Source organism: Micropterus salmoides, unplaced genomic scaffold (genome assembly GCF_014851395.1).
Source record: "Micropterus salmoides isolate LMB-PRFRI ecotype aquatic unplaced genomic scaffold, ASM1485139v1 Ms_hic_scaffold_12, whole genome shotgun sequence".
Taxonomy (NCBI): domain Eukaryota; kingdom Metazoa; phylum Chordata; class Actinopteri; order Centrarchiformes; family Centrarchidae; genus Micropterus; species Micropterus salmoides.
The window spans coordinates 1138609-1160982 of record NW_024040263.1 but is presented as its reverse complement, the minus strand read 5'-3'; the positions used below and the strand labels follow the sequence as shown (position 1 = coordinate 1160982).

The 22374-nt window shown below is 38.3% G+C and overlaps 1 protein-coding gene across 1 annotated transcript in view; it reads left to right on the top strand.

The window, feature by feature from the left end:
• LOC119898797 (voltage-dependent T-type calcium channel subunit alpha-1I-like) overlaps positions 1 to 22374 on the top strand; it is a 112124-nt gene that overhangs the window by 82751 nt on the left and 6999 nt on the right. The window contains exons 28-30 of the mRNA XM_038713032.1: positions 9501 to 9641; positions 11694 to 11828; positions 18694 to 18868. Coding sequence (XP_038568960.1) covers positions 9501 to 9641; positions 11694 to 11828; positions 18694 to 18868 — 451 coding nt within the window. The remainder of the gene's footprint in view (positions 1 to 9500; positions 9642 to 11693; positions 11829 to 18693; positions 18869 to 22374) is intronic.

Sequence of the window (22374 nt, the reverse complement as noted above, 5' to 3'; positions counted from 1 at the left end):
AGACGTGTTCTTGTATCACCTTAGAAGACAACGATGGATATTTTAAAGCAGGGACCAGGTAAAGCAACAGTGAACACAGCTGTTGGTGACGATGTCATTTATACCACGGTGGCTGTATCGGTAATTAACAACAAGCCTCCTCCACACGCGGAAAAATACAAAACGCCAGTTGTCTTCAAAAACTGCTGACAAATAAACTCAGAGCAGACAGATACAGGCAGAGGGAGAGAGAGAGGTTTGTGATTAAACACAAAAGTAAGGTGGAGAATTAAGTAGAATTAAAATGGTGAGATTAGAAATAGGATATTGTATTCTTTCAAATATTTTCAATTAAAATATAGTAAAAAATGTGAACTGCAATTTATTATTTGTACAAAACAGCTCCGTATAGTGAAAATGTGAATGTTATTTAATTATTAATGTTTCATGATGACCTTACAATCGAATGGACCACAGTGAGAATAGCCAACATACTGGTGCTGATGTAGATCCTAATAAAAAAATATTTTTCCAATAAAGAAAAGTTACAAAGATGTTTGTGTATGCTGTCAGTTATAGTTCTTAGAAAGAAAGAAAATCTTAATTGGCCAAAATCAGAATCCGCAGGTCAGACCTTTAAAAATCAGTAATTGGAAAAATGTAATCTCTCTATATCTTACTACGATTAACACGGCAATAAGCCAGTGCATGAACTGATATTAGGCTAATACCGTGATCTACTGTTGTGTTGGGTTTTGCTCAGTATGATTTTTAAGTGGCAGATTAGTTGGCTTTCTGCAGTAAAATACATAAAATATATATATATAAAATAAAATATTAAAAAACCTATGAACCTAGGTCATATTTAACTATTGCTTTGTGGTGTTGGCCAGAAAAATAGTAGTAAGACTTCCCTATGTGGACATGTATCCTATAAGTACAAATTTGGCTGTATTATTTGTGTCCCCTTCAAAAATTGCTCTTGAGAAATTTTATGTTTAATGTCCCCCCCAACTGTTAGATGAAATTTACGCCCATGCTGTCAGGATGAACATCGTCCACTGTACTAGACAGTGCATTATCACCAGCTAATGTATATAGGCATATAAAGATAAAATTCACTGTCATGCCCCCTCAAACTCCTGCCATCAAGTCATGGACCACTTTGCTTTATATGTGTTTATATGTATATGTTGGTCTCTGTAATAATATTTTCTAATTGTTTCGGGTCCCTCCCATACCACCACTGACACTGATAAATCTGTTATGTTTCCTTCTGCTTATTTCCAAAAGCAGAACTTAAGGCTTTGAGGTGTGAAATTCTTCTTTTAAATCTTTGTTAAAAAAACAATTGTGAATAAGCGGAACATGCTGCCTTATATAGCAATTTAGGAGCAGTGATTATGCAAAAGATCAAATCTCATGACACAGAATTCTTTATGAAGAGGTGACATTCATCTGGGTATAACAAACAAATTATGTTTTGTGTGTGCGGTTCAGAGTTTGGTGAGTCTGACTTGGAACACTGCATTACCATATTGTACCAAGCCTCACAGAAAAAAGGTTTAGGATAAGAATACAAAAATGTTTATGCATGAGGCCCAATGTATAAAAAGGCTGTGAGCCTATAATGACACTAAACTAAACAATGAATGATTGACATGTTCATCTTGGTTATTTCAAGACTTCACTGACTCCATCTGCAGCATCACTTGGTACTGCACAACATCTGGAGTTGCTTTCATTCATGAAATACCACTGCACCTACAAGGTGTTGATGGAACACATGCATACCAGTATGCTAAAACACACACATACACAACACAAAAACTTCTGCAGGGGACCAATGTGCACACACACACATGCAAAGATATTAAATCGCCGCTGTCTCCACCATTCTAAAAATACCCTGAGCGGGGGCAGTGGCGGTGGTGGCTCTCATTCTTCAGCTCACTGATTGCTGCATCTGAAACAGCAAGTCAGTACAAGCTATATTTATAATCACACTCGCATAAAATTATAGCACCTGCAAATGAGAACAGGTATTTTTAGAAGTACGCTTGCTGAGGCAGAAAGAAAGAACATAAGAAAACAAACAAACAAACACCGGCATAAACAAAGGGAAGGTGGGGGAAACAAGTGAAATCAAGAAATTGAGAGAGGGAAAACTAGAAAAACAATGGAGAGCAACATAAGGAGAGAGAGAAAATGAGAGGAGAACGAGTGACTAAGTGATTGCTGCTGCAAGTAAATGAGCAAGTGGCTGAATGAATGAGTGACAGTGTTTGAGTCATTGAGTGACCGACTGCCTTGATGCATGATTGCATGGGGGGACTGGATGATTGTGGGGAGTGACTAAAGGTGTGTTTGCACCAAATGAGTCAACGGTGGAGTGTTTACTACTTAAATTAAATGTGTTTGGGCAGGTGACTGCGGTGCCATGTAAACTGCAGGATGGCTCATTAGAAATGACCCCGTAAACACAAACACTGATTAGTAGAAGTAGAAGGAGCTGAGGATTGGCATTGGAATTGGAACAATTTTTTTTCGCCTTTAAGTTGATGTCACAAATTTCTTTATTTATTGACACACCAGAAGCAGACAAAGAGTAACATTAGCATTCATCAATTCAGTCTGTGCTTTTAGCTCTGTTTTTTTTCACCAATTCCTGCGGGAAATATCTGGCTCTTTAGCTGCTAAATGCTCCGCTATGTTCACCATCTAGTTGCTAACTCTTCTGCTGAGAATGAGTTCAAGAGAGTGATGACACTGAACAAGTTGTGGGTTGAGAAAAACAAAACAATGAGCTGCTGAAATTCCCTTTAGGATAAATCTCCCATAAACAACCACTTTCGTTATTCTTTTATGTTCTATATTTTGTCAATATATTCATATTTATATACACTCACCTAAAGGATTATTAGGGACACCTGTTCAATTTCTCATTAATGCAATTATCTAATCAACCAATCACATGGCAGTTGCTTCAATGCATTTAGGGGTGTGGTCCTGGTCAAGATAATCTCCTGAACTGAACTGAAACTGAATGTCAGAATGGGAAAGAAAGGTGATTTAAGCAATTTTGAGCGTGGTTTTTGGTGCCAGACAGGCCGATCTGGGTATTTCACAATCTGCTCAGTTACTGGGATTTTCACGCACAACCATTTCTAGGATTTACAAAGAATGGTGTGAAAAGGGAAAAACATCCAGTATGCGGCAGTCCTGTGGGCGAAAATGCCTTGTTGATGCTAGAGGTCAGAGGAGAATGGGCCGACTGATTCAAGCTGATAGAAGAGCAACTTTGACTGAAATAACCACTCGTTACAACCGAGGTATGCGGCAAAGCATTTGTGAAGCCACAACACGCACGACCTTGAGGCGGATGGGCTACAACAGCAGAAGACCCCACCGGGTACCACTCATCTCCACTACAAATAGGAAAAAGAGGCTACAATTTGCAAGAGCTCACCAAAATTGGACAGTTGAAGACTGGAAAAATGTTGCCTGGTCTGATGAGTCTCGATTTCTGTTGAGACATTCAGATGGTAGAGTCAGAATTTGGCGTAAACAGAATGAGAACATGGATCCATCATGCCTTGTTACCACTGTGCAGGCTGGTGGTGGTGGTGGGATGTTTTCTTGGCACACTTTAGGCCCCTTAGTGCCAATTGGGCATCGTTTAAATGCCACGGCCTACCTGAGCATTGTTTCTGACCATGTCCATCACTTTATGGCCACCATGTACCCACCTCTGATGGCTACTTCCAGCAGGATAATGCACCATGTCACAAAGCTCGAATCATTTCAAATTGGTTTCTTGAACATGACAATGAGTTCACTATACTAAAATGGCCCCCACAGTCACCAGATCTCAACCCAATAGAGCATCTTTGGGGTGTAGTGGAACGGGAGCTTCGTGCCCTGGATGTGCATCCCACAAATCTCCATCAACCGCAAGATGCTATCCTATCAATATGGGCCAACATTTCTAAAGAATGCTTTCAGCACCTTGTTGAATCAATGCCATGTGTAGAATTAAGGCAGTTCTGAAGGCGAAAGGGGGTCAAACACAGTATTAGTATGGTGTTCCTAATAATCCTTTAGGTGAGTGTATTTCTACATGTATTTATGTAAACTGTATGTTTGTCTATGTGTAGCACCTTATCGCTAAAGCAAATTCCTCGTAACACCATCTGGCCCAGACTGAAACAGACAAACTTTGTCCAATAAACTTGTCATAAATATAATCAGCCAAACAATTGTAATGTGTGTAAACTCTTTTTACTAAAGTTTTCTGGAGTCGAGTCTGAAATATTTTTTGTGACTTTTTTTATCCACTAAGCACTGTGAACCTAATGAACCTAAGTAATCTTTTGTACTTGGTTCAGACCAAAGGAAATTAATAATGTCATCTATCTTAAAGAATGACACTGAATCAATGGGTGAGAGAGGAGGAGGAGAGAACAGAGAGAGAGGATGACAGTGGAAGTGTTGGAAGACACAGTGAGATTGTGAGTGGGTGGCAGGCTCCGCCACAGTCTCATTGTGCTTATAGCTCATTGTCTGTCAGTCCACTGGTATTTTTAACCAGAAGAGGAGTAAAAAGAGAGATTAGAAAAAAGGTGGTACTCCTTTCACATGTTTTCCTACGTACACTGCATTTTAAATCTCTTTTCTGATTACTCAGTAAATGGCTTTGGATATAAGCAGTGTCTGACCATTTTGTTTTTACGTGCATTCATGTTGAGATTTAGAAACCAGTATCATCACAAACAGTATGCCTGAAGGACAATAAGTATACAAAATAATAGATCAAATTTTAAATATTACAGCTTCTCATTGATAATGTCATAGAATCCTTGAATGATCCTGCCACAAATTTTTTGATTAAATGTTTAAACTTAAAAATATATTCCAGCCATAACACCAGCCATGTCAGGTTTGACGTGTTTTGAAGCACGATCAATTAAGAGGCAGTAGAGCACTTCAGCCTTACTACTAGCTGTTACTTCTTGTCTCTGGGAAAAATAACAAAGAGAAGTTGAGAGTATAAACAAGTTTCTATAATGTCTATTTTTGACTGTTTTTGTCTCTGCTGTATTATGCTAATGAAGAAGATAAGAGCGCAGGTGTAGAATCCCTGTCTCTACCTTTAACTCCATACCTGCAGAATAAAAAAACGTCTATCCATTTTGTTGTGTAAAAGAAGGTGCAAAATCTGGACTAAGTAGATTCCCAACAAAACATGTACCAAATCCAAACCAGTATTATTCAGATAACTGTTGAATGGTTCATGCTCTTTGGGACACTTCACTTGGTAAAGCATTAGATGATCATGATCATTTATGAAGAGATGTGGAAAAAGGCAATCAAATGTTCTTCATTGGTCATAATTAGTTAGTGTGAAGCTTGTAGGGCATAAGAGAGTGAAAGTTCAAGCCTCCAGGAGAGAAAAACATATTTTATAGTGGTAAATAATAATTTTCACTATGAACTGTAATTGGCGTGATGGGTGCAAAGGAGCCAGCTTTTTAAACAAAGGTCAGATTCAGGTGACCCATCCTCACAGAACTGACTGGCATACTGCCATTATAGGTGTATGTACAGTACAAACTTGTACATTGGGCTCTAAGCGTTGACAAAATGCTCCTGAATGCTGCATTATTTTGGCTGAACAGCTTTAGTGTAAACACTGACAGAGGACTGCAGCTGCTGCTGTTGTGCTGCTGGCATATTGCTGTCCCTGTGCGTCCCGTATAGACAAAGTGTTAACAGCAATCAGTGGCACATACATGAAGCAAAGCCCGCAGGCTAGTTCAGGCAGAAAACTTAAGATAACGACTGCTACTATCACTACAACATATCCAAAGCATTCTTTTCATTAAGACCTCATTAAACTGTCAGTACTTTTCATACTCTTATGCTGCCATGATTTTTGCCATAATCAATCTGCGTGAAAAATGAAGATAGCAGGACAGGCTTGATAATGCTAATAAGCAGAGTGTGGAGCTAAAAACTCTCTAAGATAATCTCCTAATACAACAACAATACATTGTAATATTGGTACACAAGCATATAGAACTTTATGGCGTAGCATTTATAATATAAAATCCATCTGCTGAGGAAGATTGTTTGATGACTACTAATGCACCTTTCAATCTTTGTTTGATTTATTTATGGACAGCATTTATAATACTTCATATGCTGAATTTAAGGGGGAAAACATATAAATAATCAAATGTCTGTAAAATAAAGAGGATCCACAGTGTGGGGTTCAGAGTGGATGAGAGTATTTCTAGATGGGAGAAACCAGATGGCAGTGTATTGAATCAAACAGGGTCATGGACACCATTTACCACAACCAAGGCCCCCAGCTTAGCCAATCAATCAGGCTACCTCACCCCTCGCTGTGCATCCCCGCACACTTGAAACGATGTGTATGTGCATGCGTATAGTACATCAGTGGGTACTACCAAGGTCTGGCTATCGACTTCTATTGCCCTCTTCACCTCAGACCCTTTAGCCGTAACTTTCCTATGGAGAGAAAGAGCAGGGACTGGAGGGAACACGCAGTTTACACTTTAGACATGGCAGCGGGAAAAGGTGAGCTGAAATGCAACTTGTTGGTGATGATAGAGAGAAAGAAAATAGTTATTTTGGGGGAGTGGCTTTTGAGGGAGCCCTGAAGAGAGGTGGTGGGATTTTTTCAGTTGGAGAAAGAATTACCTTCAAATACTTTAATAGTTGAATGCCTGAAAGGATAATTCTGGTTTTATATATATATATATATGCTTTGTCAGGCTTTCTCAAAGCGTTGGTATTAGACATATGCATTAGTTATTACAGATAAAATTCAGCACCTCTTGCCTTCAATGGATGCCAAACTGCCCTTAGTCTTCTCAGAAGCACCTTCTAAGCTCACTTGATATTTGGACTGTTTTGCTACCATCAACCTTCACCAAATTACTTCAGTTGTGTCCTTGTCCAAACCAACAACCTGCCTCACAGACCCATCCCAACCAAACTGCTCAAAGCCCTCACTTGGCAGTAGTTTGTTAAATATTATCAACCTTTCCTTGATAACATGCTATGTACCTCAGTTTTTTAAATAAGCGGTTATTAAACCGCTTCTTAAAAAGCCTGCTCTTGATCCAACAACAGTTAAACAGTCACAGACCAATATCTAACCTTCCCTTCATATCCCAGATCCTTGAAAAAACTGTGGCAAATCAACTCTCTGAATTTTTGCATCGCATCAACTTATTAGAAAAATTTCAGCCAGGTTTCAGAATGCATTATAGTACAAAGAAAATTCTGGTAAAAATCTCTAATGATCTTTTGACTGCATCAAATAAGGGACTAGTCTCTGTATTGGTCTTGCTAGATCTAAGTGCAGCATTTGATACAATTGATCACCATATTTTACTACAGAGACTTACTTATGCCCTTAATTGCCATAAAAGGAACTGCTTCAAGCTGGTTTAAATCTTACTTATCAGATCGCACCCAGTCTACTCTGTACATGTAAATGATGAGTCCTCTCTGCAGAGCAAAGTCACCCATGGAGTTCCACAAGGTTCAGTCCTTGGACCTATTTTATTCACCTTATATATGCTTCTGCTTGTTAACATCATTAGGAACCATAGTATAAATTTCCATTGTTATGCTGATGACACTCAGTTATACCTTTCTATCAGACCTGACAAAACCAACCAGTTAGCTAGGCTTCAAGTGTGTATTACGGATGAGAAGACCAGGATGTCTTTTAATTTCTTGATGTTGAACATAGAAAAAACTAAGGTTGTAGAACTTGGACGCAAACACCTCCGAGACACATTGTCATAGTTGAGACATAGTTGCTTTGGATGGCATTGCTGTGGCCTCCAGCACCACCGTGAGGAATCTGGGAGTTATTATTGATACACAAGCAAACTACAAGGACCGACTACTGCCCCACTAGAACACTGCACTCCCAAAATGCAGGGCTACTTGTAGTGCCTAGGTTCTCTACACGAATGGGAGCCAGAGCCTTCAGCCATCAGACACCTGTGGAATCAGACCCCTGTTTGGGTTCGGGAAGCAACCAACTTTTCCATATTTAAGAGTAGGCTAAAAAAAATTATTTTTAGTAAATATTTTAGTTAGGGATGTTTTTTATTTATTTTGTGAGAAGGCTTCTAGTTAGGGCTAGGGTATTTTATGAATTTTATAAAATTTTTAATTTTTAAGTTTATTTCTTGTTGTTTTATAATTGTGTATTTTATTGTTGTTTTTTTAATGTGTGTATCTTGTTATGTGTTCTCAGTCATTTTATCCAGTTCTGCAATCTTTGTGTTTTCTGTAAAGTGTACTGGGACCACACAGCTGGTGATTTTATACTTTGAATACATTTTTGACTTGACATACAGCAGTGTTAATGCTAATATATGTATATCATTCTTAAAAACTCCTCCTGCTTTTTGCCTTAATGTAAATATTCAAGCTAACAGTGTACAAGCAGTCTGCATTTAACTAGTTAGTGTAGCCTGATGATGACCAAATTATGCATAAACAAAAAGACAAACTACTTTTATTTTATGTGGATGTGACTGATGTAATGTTTTAACCACAGATGATTCCTCAGGTAAACGTGAAGAAGTGAACACACCTGTATTTAATAAGCAATAAATTATGAAACATCAAAGAATTATCTCCTAACTTGATTTGTTTGCTAAATCATAACTTAATATCTGCTTGCGGGCAATGAGAAAAAGTCTTTCAACAGTTAAACTGTTCTTCATTTATTGCCTAAATTCCACACTTAATTAAGACTTCTTAATCTGGTCTCCTCAATGCAGTTTGCCTTAAGTAGAGCAGTGTAGATTTATTTTAAGGATCATGCAATTAATCTGAAGACATTGACATTCCTCTGCCCCTAAGCTTAAAGCAGGCAAAAGTCATCGATATCTGTCTTGTACCTGCCTACAGCAGACGAAATAAACATCAGCTCTAACAGATTGCAGTTAATTAAACAACACAAAGTTTAGTTTTCCAGATGTTGTACAAAGACGTTGGGAAGAGAGAGTAATATGAAGGGAGAAACAGGAGTATGGGAGATTTCAAGCACAAGAAAAAGCTAGATATTGAAGTCAAAGGAAAGAATTAATCTGCATAGAGTGTGACAGATTGACAATGTGAGAAACAGTCTTTGAGTTCGAAGAAGTGATAAAGCCTCAGCAGAAAACCTGACAATAGAAGACACACTGACCCACTGACAGACAGATTGACAGACAGATAGACTGATGTCGGCATCCCATTGCAGCAGCCATCTAAGACACAAATTAACATGTTATCATAATTTAAATTTGTTGATTTCAAAATAAATTTTTTAAAGTTCCATTTAGTATGTAGAGTGACAACAGTGTTGATAATTTAAGGGAATAGTTCAACATATTTGGAAATTCACTTATTTGCACAAACAGACCAAAGTCTCAATACACTATGTGTGTGTGTGTGTGTGTGTGTGTGTGTGTGTGTTGCAGGAGAGCCAGTGGCTGGACAGTGTGTCTCTGCTGATTAAGGACTCCTTGGAAGGGGACATGATTGACAACCTCTCCGGGTCGGTTTTTCACCACTATTGCTCTCCTCCTGTGTGCAAGGATTGTAAGGGCCACCCACAAGAGGTTAGTGGGGTCGTACCCGCATACACACACTTGCACATCATAAATTCTCTCTTTTTCATTCTACCTAGAAAGTTATTCTTTTTACTCATGTAGTGGTGTTAATAAAGGTTTTGTTCTACCAATGAGCACTGTATTTCCTTATGCATCAGGAGCTGAAAAACTGAAACAAATACCATATTTTTGTAAACTTGGGTACATAATTGTACTTTTGAGGTACAGGTAAAATGACTAAGATAAAGGGTACACTAATGTACTTGTATAGTATAGGATACTGCCCCAGTGACAAGCTTATGTACTCCGAAAGAAGCAGGTTTTACACTCCAAAATAAACACCAGTGCTCTAGAGTCTCTACACAAACTATGTCTGTTGAAATAAACCAAGCCAGTGTGTTTCTTTGTGAAATACAGAGAGGTAGAAAGAAATGTTTGTATGTATCCCATAATATATGTGGCTATACCATATCACATCAGCCACGTGATGTGGTATAGCCTTGTGTCTGAGTGCGTAGATTCTCACATGATTAAATCTCATGAATGTGTGGAGCTGCACCAAACCTTAAAGCAACAGTGTGTGAAATCTATTTATATATTTGCGTATCTATCCCCAGACATAAAGCCATTATATTCAAAAGACACAACCCTTCTTTTCTGTGAAATTTGTGTGTTACCATGATACACAAACCTTTCAGTCATGACAGTATTGAGTTAAGGATTCCGAGGACTGGCTGATGAAATAAAAATTGTATCCCTCAATGTTACTGAAAGAGGAAGGCTTCATGATTTTTATATGATCATCCTGTTTTGCACAATTTCATTTAATTCCAAATAAAATCAGATAAAGGTAATATCCAGCTTTTTATTTGGGATAAATATAGAAATAGCTAGATTCAATATTGAACAGCTTAGCTGTAAAAACTTCGCTCCATATTAATTTCTGTAGCTGGTTAGAATGTTCTGACATTTTCTCTGCCTAACACAACCATGCAATTTCTCTCTCAAAGGTTCAACTATACATTTCAGCACCAAATGATTTACACTCTAAACCTGGTTGCTCACCAGGTGCATTCACTCATGACGCACACAGACACGTGAAAACATTAGTCACACATTTTAACTAAAACCAATTTCAGCGCAGAGCAGAGGTGATTTCATTATTTCAAAGTGATAAATGTGCAGATTGCATACTTCAATATGTAGCTGTGTGGTTGTAGTGTGTGTGTCATATGAGTCACTGTCGATGTGTTTTAGCTATCATGATGCATCTGAAGAAGTGTGGCCTATGTGGGTAGTGCTTGTGCTTCTGGCATCATATTACTATCTACATACAATCACTGCTTCACCCAAGACCCCTATAGCAGGATATTTACTGTTCTCAAATAAAAGGTATTGACATGCATGGTTGTTGGCTGGAATGCAAATATGCTATAATGTAAAGTGGCCGGCATTTCTTACAGTATATTTTTAAGTTTATTCTCCACTCATCTCTTCTCCTTTCTTCTCTTTTCTTCTCTTTTCTTTCTCCTTTTCCCTAAACCCTCAATATTTATTTGATCTTCTGGTGACAATGTGGGCAATTTTAGAATATTTCTTCAAACCACTCTGTTTAATCTATATTAATTTATACGTATTTGTTTCCTATGTTCCGTAATTAGCGTTGGTTGATTTCAATGGGAGTAACATTCATGATTTAACAGATTTGTGAAGAAAAAAAAAGCATGTGAAAAAAAACATCTTTTTCACACATGACATTTTCATACCAGCAATTTTTGGTAAATTTGTGTTTTCCTACAGATTTTTTGTCTGATTTATCATGTCTGTTCATGTTGCCGTATGTAAAACTCATTTTGATATCAATCACTTTGTGAAATTAATAATTTGAAATGTTTTCCCCCAATAGCTAAACTAACTTAATCTAATCACGTGCATCTTTTTTTTGTTTGGACATCATCGCCAATTTCATTATGATTCAGTAGCAAGGTGTGATGACATCACTATCTGTTGATAAATTATACTGTAGATGCAACTTGACTTGTTACTGTGTGTGTCTGACAGATCCGATTGGCAGAGGTGGAGCAGGCATCTCTGATGTCAGAGCAGCTGTCAGACAAGTCATCGTCTCTGGCACTGCCTGATGACCTCAGCCTGGATGAACACAGCAGCTACCAGCTGCTGGCAAGAGACAGTGAGGTACTCATACACACACAAAAACTTAAATTCTGTGTCATTTCACACTTGCGGATCTTACTCTTACTTACACATGCCTTGTGACAACATGTATGCTTGCATGACCACACAAACACACATCAACATAATTGGGGCTTTGTGAAAAATGATAATTTATTGACTTAAAGGGGCTATATATAGTTTTCAGTGGCCACTTGTGGTGCAGTTTTTAGATTTCAACCAGGTGTGTGCTTATGCGTGTGCTTGAATTTTATCAGCTTGAAGTTGAAGTAATCCATGCTCGTTACATGATAACGTTACGTTGACTGCATTTAGTCAGCGTGAGCTCACCTGCCTGCTTTTCAGTAGCTAACGTTACTATTTGTGTATCTTTCATCAGAGGCTCAGCAATGTCAGCACAGCTAAATGTATAGGATGATAATGAAACGGTTAGTGAGCTGGACTGAATATTATCCAGCCTTTTGAACTACTGTTTTTCTGCACATGTAGCCTGTTTATAAGAGCAGTTACAAAACGTTATCAGTGCTAGGACCACTATTATTTATCATCTACCCCCTCCCTTTTGGCAACATCTCTCCGGTGCTACAACATCTATTTTCACTGTTACACTGACGATACACAGCTTTATCTGTCCACAAATCCCGGCTACACACTCCCCTCCAGTACACCCATTGCCTGTCTACACAACATACAGACATGGATGACAAGTAATTACCTACAACTCAACAATAGAAAGACTGAGCTACTGCTCCTTGGTTCAAAATCTACTTTGTCAAAAACCAACATCAGCACACTACGCCATACCTGTCCCCACGCAGGTTAAGAGCCTTTGTGTTATATTGGACAGTACCCTCTCTTACTCCAGCCATATCAATAACGTATCCACGCCTTTTTCCACATACAAAACATCTCCAGACTACGCCCTGCTCTAACTCAACACTCAGCGGAAGTCCTAGTAAATGCCTTGGTCACATCACACAATGATTACTGCAATGCAGTTTTAGTAGGCATTCCTAACAAACTTATTCACCGACTGCATTTCATCCAAAATGGTGCAGCGAGGATGATAACATGCTCCAAGTCCACAGAACATGTCACTCCTCTGCTGATTCAACTACGCTATCTCCGTGTATCACAAAGGATTAACTTTAAAATATCATTACTAACATTCAAAGCCCTACACAATCTGTCTCCTACTTATCTGACTGACCTCATTCAGACCTACACTCCATCTCGTTCCTTGAAGTTTTCCACAACAAGTCTTTTGGCACTACCAACAATTAACCTCAGTACAATGGGTGCTAGGGCCTTCTCCTATGCTTCACCCAAACTCTGGAACTCTCTCCCCTCAACATCCATTCACTGGACTCTATTACAAAATTCAAAACTACGGTCAAAACTCATATATAAATTAGCATACTCACTGTAATAAAGTACTACACTGATTCCCATTTGAATGTTGATGTTTAAAATTTTTTTTAACTTTCGTTTTTATGCTGTTTTTATGATGCTATGTACTGCTGCTGCTTGTCGTATTTTAGGATGTACAGTTAGGGGAAAAAATTATTTGACACGCTGCTGATTTTGTACGTTTACCCACTGACAAAGAAATTATCAGTCTGTAATTTTAATGGTAGGTTTATTTGAACAGTGACAGACAGAATAACAAAACAAAAATCTGAAAAATGCATGTTTTAAATGTTATAAATTGATTTGCATTTTAATAAGTGAAATAAGTATTTGACCCCCTCTCAATCAAAAAGATTTCTGCCCCCCCCCAAGTGTCTTTTATACAGGCAACGAGCTGAGATCACGTTTGTTACCTCTATAAAAGACACCCCTCCACAGAAGCAATCAATTAATCAGATTCCAAACTCTTCACCATGGCCAAGACCAAAGAGCTCTCCAAGGATGTCAGGGACAAGATTGTAGACCTACACAAGGCTGAAATGGGCTACAAGACCATCGCCAAGCAGTTTGGTGAGAAGTTGACAACAGTTGGTGCGATTATTTGCAAATGGAAGAAACTCAAAACAACTGTCAATCTCCCTTGGTCTGGGGCTCCATGCAAGATCTCACCTCGTGGAGTTGCAATGATCATGAGAACAGTGAGGAATCAGTCCAGAACTACACAGGGGGATCTTGTCAATGATCTCAAGGCAGCTGGGACCATAGTCACCAAGAAAACAATCATAACACAATATGCCGTGAAGGACTGAAATCCTACAGTGCCCGCCAGGTCCCCCTGCTCAAGAAAGCACATGTACAGGCCCGTCTGAAGTTTGCAAATGAATATCTGAAGATGTGGGTGAAAGTGTTGTGGTCAGATGAGACCAAAATCGAGTTATTTGGCATCAACTCAACTCAACTGTTTGGAGAAGGAGGAATGCTGCCGAATAGTAACCATGCCCCCCCCCCCCCTTCTAATTACTCCAAAAATCAAAGAACCCCTTTCCTTTTTCTTTTTTTTTTTCCTTTCTTTTTTAAACCTGTCCTGCCCAGCAGCCTGGTATAGAATATGATGAGCTGGATACCATATTGTGCCAGACAGATTTAACTTTAACAAGAGAGTATTAATATACTCCTTTGTCTGTTTTATTATTTATTTAATTATGTATTGATTTGTCACCGGGCCGGACAGGGGGGCAGACGTGGGGATGGGGGGGGCACAAACAGACAGAGAAGAGAACGGGGATGGAAGGTAGGGACATTGTATAGGGAATAGGAGAGGGAAACACCAATTGCAGAAAGCAACAAAACCTGCAATAGAGAGAGAGGGGGGCTTGGGGAGGAAAAAACAACAACAACAAACAAACAATAAAAATAATAATAATAGTAAAAGACAACCAGCCGAACAGCAGCAATAAACAGCTGACATAGTAAGACAAGAGAAAAATGAAAACAAGAAACAGTCACGCACACTAAATAAGCAACACAGCACAGCCACGAGAGCTGGAATAATAACAATTAATTTAAATAAGTAACTGAAAGAAAAGCATCAGGAATAATTCTACCAGGGACAACCTAAATTTGTTTGTGTCTATGTGTGAGACTGTGTGTGTCTGTGTGCGTGTGGGTGAATGTGTCTGTATGTGTGTGTGTACATGTGCATGCGCATAAGCCTGTTGTTAGTGAGAGTGGGACGCCACGACTGTGCCAAACTGACCCCAGCAACAGGAAAGCAAGAGCCCCAGTAGCCAATAAAAAGAAAAAAAATTAATAAATAAATAAAAATTAATAAATTAATAAAAATCTGACTCCCAGATGCACCGCGATGCAAATGCGGAAGACACCGACCCAACCAACGCCCAAAAAAGAACGACCATCCAAATGCCAGTTGACAACGCAATGCTGACGGAACGCAAGAGGCGTAACCCGCAGAAGAGCAGCGCGGACCGACCGCGACACACACACACAACATAGACCAGTGCCCCCCCCACCCAGCACTCCACCATCGCGCAGCGAACAACCAAAACACCCAAATGCCACGCAATCATCAACATCAATGCACAAGTAACAAGCCCAACAAGCCCAACTGGCTGATGTCCAATAGTCCTTTAATCTGTTAATTTAATCCTAGCCAAATTTAACTTAGTTATTACCATAACTTGCGTTTATTGGTTCGCCTTCTTAGACTCAAATCTTTTCCACAATAGACCACTAAATCCACATTTAACTCCATAATTTTCATTGATTGCATCCTGTTTGTTTAATCATTATTGTTGTATGTCTTTGATATATTTAAAGCCACTTTATATCCACCTTTAGTTAGTAAGGTTAATAAATTTCACTCTAATCACAGGAACTGTGTGTGTGTATTGTTTGAGTCCAGGTCACTGTAACGGAGGATTTACGCTTTCGATATGAGATTGACTGATTGATTAGACTGATTCAAGATAATTAAACAATTACTACTAAACTGATCACTAGGAAATAATTGTATAATTATTAAGCCATACTTAAGGTTCCTAAAGCCTTGGGCGGACAGCAAATCTTTAGGTGGTATATTTTGATATAATTACAATACATAATTTGTATTAAAAGTAAAGTAGATTTGCTAAAATCCCATTGAAAATTTGTGGAGGAAGCTGAAGGTTCGAGTTGCCAAACATCAGCTTCAAAACCTTAATGATTTGGAGAAGATCTGCAAAGAGGAGTGGGACAAAATCCCTCTTGAGAAGTGTGCAAACCTGGTGGCCAACTACAAAATGTCTGACCTCTGTGATTGCCAACAATGGTTTTGCCACCAAGTACTAAGTCATGTTTTGCAGAGGGGTCAAATACTGATTTCACTCATTAAAAAGCAAATCAATTTATTATATTATATATTTTTTTTTTTGTTGTTATTCTTTCTCTCACTGTTCATATAAACCTACCATTAAAATTATAGACTGATCATTTCTTTATCAGATGGCAAACGTACAAAATCAGCAGGGGATCAAATAGCTGACGTTGAGTTCCATGAAAGGCGCCATCAAATAAAATGTATTATTATTATTTTTATTATTATCATTAAGTCCGCTACATAGCGGAGTCCGACAGCTGAACACGTTAGGACGGTAAAAGACTGCCAAATGAACTGTCTGTCGGAAAGCAAGCCTGATGTAACACAGAAGTAAGCTAGCTTACAATTTTAACTGTGCTGTCTGATATAGTCATGTTGCCAATTTTATAACAACGCCCAATAATGTTAGCTAAGCTAATTATTCATTTATGGAGACCATTGGCAGCAACCTGGATGGAATGTAGTTTAAACTTTATTGTCAACAGGATGAAACGTGTCAGCATCTGTGTTGTTTACACTGGGGATGTTGGGGACATGTCCCCATCTCTGTTTTTGCAAGCATTTGTAAAAAATGCTTTAAAAAAGACCTTGCAACAATAAATAACAAATAAATAACAAATGAAAGTGCTTTGAGAAAGGTTTATTTGTACTTTGCACTCATTTGCACAGGAGAAACCTTTCTGAAAGCAACATAGAACGAGAGCCATACTGCATTATATTCTATAATATTTTTAGATTTTAAATTTTCAACTGCCACCTGAATTTTTTGTTTCCCTTTAGATAAATAAAAACATTTCCACCTTAAATTGATACAGGAAAGGCAGAAATTGGTGCAGAAAATGACCATAATGCAGGGAATTAAGTGTGTAATGCTCCAAAGTTTCCCCCAGACCCCTCAACTTATATTTCAGCACTGACAATTTTTATAAAATAGTGTTAAAATATCATCACATCTTGTTATCGTGACACCAATATGGTGCATCACCGCGTCTTGTGAGCTAACTGGATCTTCACATCCCTATCTGAGCCCTTATGTCCCCACTAATTTTCAACACAAAGTCAGTTATCTATAGAATATGTAAGCTTAAAACAGACCCCTTTTACACTGTCTGTGTGTTTGTCTTTTGCATATCCTCCTCACCTTTTTTACCCCTGACCAGTTTGCATGCCTGATAATAAGAATAAGAATAGGACTAGTAATAACAATTGAAGCAAAGGGTGTCAAGCAAGAACATGGTAGCAGTAGGCGACTCGCAACCACAGATCCAGACTCCACAGCTCCAGAGCCAGAAACACCTGCAGAAAGTTATAGGAGGAGAGAGGAGAGGGATGAGAAAGCAGATGTCGAGTTATTAACATGTTTTAATGGGATGAAGCTGCATACAGATGGAGAGAAGAGGAGGAGAGAGGAGTTCAGTGCATCATGGGAAGTCTAGGCCTATAGCAGCATAACTAAGGGATGGTTCAGGACTCACCTGAGCCAGCCCTAACTATAAGCTTTATCAAACAGAAAAGTCTTAAGCCTACTCTTAAATATGGAGATGGTGTCTGCCTCGAGGAATGTGAGTATTAATGTGACTGGGGGGAGTGGATTCATTTAGCTAACATAGCCTGATCTTTATCACTCAGCCAGGTCTCATTAAGACAAAATAAATCAATATTATAATCTGTTATTAATTAATTTACTAGTACGCCTTTAGATGAGAGAGATCTGATGTTTAAGAGTCCACAATTCTCCTATTTTTTGCACTATTGCACTCTTAGTTTAAATTTTTATTAGGTCTTTATGTACAACTCCTATTCTGTTTACCTTTGATTTAAATAATTTAAATGGTCAGGGGACAGACACCATCAGGTTTTGGCTCGGTAAATGCTGAAATGGAAGCGCAGGGAAGTAAGGGTGTAAGACTGCAACACACACACACACACACACACACACACACACACACACACACACGTACTTCTACGTGTGATCTACTACGTACATCTTTGGGGCTTTGGGGAGTCACAGAACATGTCATTACACCCCTTCAATCATGATAATCATCATTAATTACTATTTATATGCTTTACTTAAGATTTAAAAAACCTGTCTCCCCCTCTGCTCTTGATAATGGGCATTCTAGGATACGTGTGTGTTTGTGTGTGTGTGTCTTTCATATATCCATCTTCCCGTTAACATTTCGCTCCCAACTTACAGCGGTTCCACCTGGCCTGTTTCATCAGTATGTCATTGAAGACCAGTTCATTTGATCCTGTTTACAACCAACAACAAGAGCTGAGCAATTTGAAGCTTTGAAGCCTTCCGTTACTTTCTTTTTACCACATCCAGTTTTAATAAGACTTGTATAGATGGATAATGGAAGGGATATGAAAAGAGAGCTCTTTGAAATTGTTAGCAAATTGTACTTAGATTTCCATTATGACAAGGGGAAATGAAAAGCTTCAGTTTGATATCTTGCTCCAGTGAACTTCAGTGCACCTGGATATTATGCTTATTCTCTGCATTTCTCTTTCTCTTACATTCGCTCCTCTTATCTTCAATTTCTCTCTTCCTTTTCCCATTACACATCACGCTCTCAGAGGGGCAGCAGTGACTCCCATGGGTCGGAAGAGTTGCCCACCCAGGGGGACTACAAAGGACTTTGTCCCTTCAGCTCAGGAAGCAAGGAGCAGGTCCAGGAGTTGTTTGAGGTGGGCGTCCATCCCCAGTTGAAATCTCCCTCACTGGAGCAGCCAATCCCGGCACATTGCACAGGTACCAGAATATGATGGTAGTACAGATACTATACAGTAGCTGTATTTCTGTAGTATCTTTAGTTAGTACTGTCATTCAGAGTGAATGAATCTGAGTGGCAGGTCCTGAAATCACCAAGTTCTTACCCTAAATGACAAAAAAGGTAGATTTCCATGGTATTCCTAAACTATATATGTGAGAATTTTGCTTTGCTTCAGTGCTTTTTTATGCACATTCTTTCACCAAAGTCCTCCAAAACTGTTGTGACAGTATAAGAACATTACTATACACCAAACTGAATATAAACTATAAAAAATAGTAAAAAAAAAAAAAAAGTTTTATTAAATTGCTATTTGACTGATGTGACTGAAAGTGGCAGGGCAACTATTCAGAAGTATCCGCTGTCATACCACCAGACTTCAAGGAAAAATTCTGTATTTTTAAATCCGGGCCATATTTTCCCATGTTTCTGTGTCTCTGTGACAAATAGGGACAACATTTTTTTGAAACTGTTCCAGTATTGAGCGAGCACACTGCAGTCAACAGCCGCGAAACAGCGCTGCAATGCAATCCTTGCTTGCAATTGCGCCCGTCAAAGACCCTTTTTTAAAGAGTAAGATCCTTTTTGTCTGGTGGATTTGAAGAGAGTGATATAGCAACTGTTTATGGTTAAACAAAAATGATCTGTAGGAATTATTTCCATAATTTTGTCAGACATTTATTATAACAATCTGAGCCTGTCAGTTGCAACAAAAACAAGCACTGTAGTGAATGCAAGGATTACGTTATAGCCCTGTTTTGCAGCGAGAGATGGGGACTGGAGTTTTAAGTCACACACACAGTGACTTCAGACTCGATTTGGACTCGCGGTGCGGGACTCGTGAACAATGTTTATTTTTTAGGAAACGTCTGATGACCTTGCTGTTATTCCAGAGGGAGCTCTGTTACCTATAACCTGCCTACGTAACATGTAGTATCAGCTGCGCGCGGCCACACGTGAGAGAGGACAACAAACACCGGCAGCTTCTGTGCCTTTTATCATAAACTTTGGCTTTAAAACTTCATACAACAAGACCCAAACAAAGACGCGCTGAACGCAAATACGTTAGTAACATGTGGTGAGTAAACATGAACTGTCCTTCATTAAGAAATGAATTAAGAAATCATTAAGAAATGATGAATGAGCGTTTGTTTACTTGCCAAACTTGTGGTAATCAATTAACATAATCCTTTACGTCCCGCTGGCTGCCATCAATTATTACCGTTGGCTGGAAAGAGGTTACAGGTTTATTGTTGACCATGTGACTTTACAGATTTATTTAGTTAACTTTACACTGGGTTTGAAAATCAACAGGGTTTGTTGACTTACAGTAGTTGTCATTGTCATTAATTGTAGACGCATTGTACATTAGGCTATATGGTTGTGTTCTGTAAGTTAAAAACAGGTTACAGGTTTATTGTTGATTATGCAACGTCACAGTTTTATTTAGTTAATGTTACACTGGGGAGTGAGTCTGGGGAGTCTGTTGACTTACAGTATTTAATAAGACGTCAATAATTGCATTGCACATTACATGGTTGTGCTCTGTAAATGAAAAACTACATTTACAGTTACAGTAACAGAATTCCTTATAGCTATGCAGTTTCATAAAAAACCTGGATTGAACGCAGCAGGGGATACAACATTGAGACTTGAGACTTGACTTGGACTCTAGCTCAAAGACTTGAGACTTGACTTGGACTCTAGCTCAAAGAGCTCAAATTATAAATTTATTATTTATTATTTATTTATAATTTTATTTATTTATAAATCAAATTATTAATAGAACTACCTCATAACTTAAAAATACTTTCAGAAAATCGACTTTTTTTTTTATGAGGAAGGAAACATTCAACACCTCAAGGAGACTCAGTGCGACCTGATAAGGACTTACAAATGTGTTTCTTTACAAGAAATCAAGAAAAGGTTTAATATAACACAACTCTTTAAGGTTAAACAAAATTTTAATACAATAATGTGTGCAGTAAAGTCAATGTAAATCAATTGTTAGGTTATTGTTGAGTGACAACAGTAAAGTTTCTCAGTATGTAATTTAAATATTAAAACTGTAAATATGTATATGTAGTATTTTGCCTTTAAGTAAAACTTGCCATTTTTCATCCAAGAGCAGCAAAATTGTTCAGTTGAATCTTTCACACTACCCAATCATATTAAAATAATCCCTCTCAGGGATACCTTTCATCAGCGTTCCTTATTGTCCCTATCAGTGTTCTTTGTGACTCTCACTGTTCTTTAACCACTACGATTTCATTAAGCCATGACTTTGATGTGACATTGATAGTATCGTTCAAATAAGAGGACATGTCTCATATTCCACACAGTTGATTGATTTCCACTGCAATTAAAGCAGTGATAAACGAGACCTGTGTGCTCAGAGACAGAGATGTTGATAAATGACATGTTATGTTATGCTGATGGCTCACCACCCGCCCGTAACATGACCGTCCTTACTGGAATGCATGGAAATTCACTTCAATTCAACAGCACACAACATCACAGACTGTTGTAGACACAATGTCATTGTAGACATGCAGGAAATGTTTACATAGTATGATTACAGTATGATTACTGTCAACAACAAAAAAATATATATATTACTTTACTCTTATCTCAGAGACCCATATAAAAGATCAACTTTCGTTTGATTATTACATTTACTAAATGCTATCAGTTTGGGGAATTAAATACTTTCTCTAAAGCTTACCATTTTATGTTTCTAAAATACGCTAAATTCAGGTTATGCTAGCTCTTTTAATTTGTCACCTACGAGTGATAGATATTTTTCTTTTGATATTCAAATCATTAATTTTGTATTATATTCTCAAATGCTGGCAGTCTTATTCAAAGCAAAATGTTTAACCCTAACCGAATGGATGAGAGGTAAAACGTAAAAAGTATCTTGAACCACGTTCAAGTGCCCTTGATTTTAACCTTCCTTGGATAACTATGACCTGGTTGATTGAGGATCTTCACAGACAAACTGGACGCTTGTTTTATGTGCTGTATGTATGCAATGTATCCTCGTTAAACATTGCACACACACTTTCCTTTATTTGACTTTTTCGTGTTGTTCAGCCAAATCAACAACAACCAAAACAGCTCTTCTTCTTGCTGTCAGGAGGTCACCATCTTGTTTTCTAATGTGCATGTGTGATACATGCCTGTGTACTCAGACCCCCCAAGTATAAGTAGATCATACTTCATACATCTGCTGTCAGAGAGGTCAGTATGCAAGTCATGCAGACAGATTACTAAAAAATGATAAAAGCTTTAATGCAAAAGAGTCAGCAGAACACTCTGATCTGTCATAAACATAAACTGTGAGGAGGTAAATAATGTAGTCTGGAGCGAGGCAGTGAAGTGATTTGAAAACAATGAGAAGCATATCAGTTCTGTAGCTTACAAGCTGCCAGTGGAGAGATTTTAGGATGGGGTGATATGTGCACTTAGTATATCTTTGGTGAGG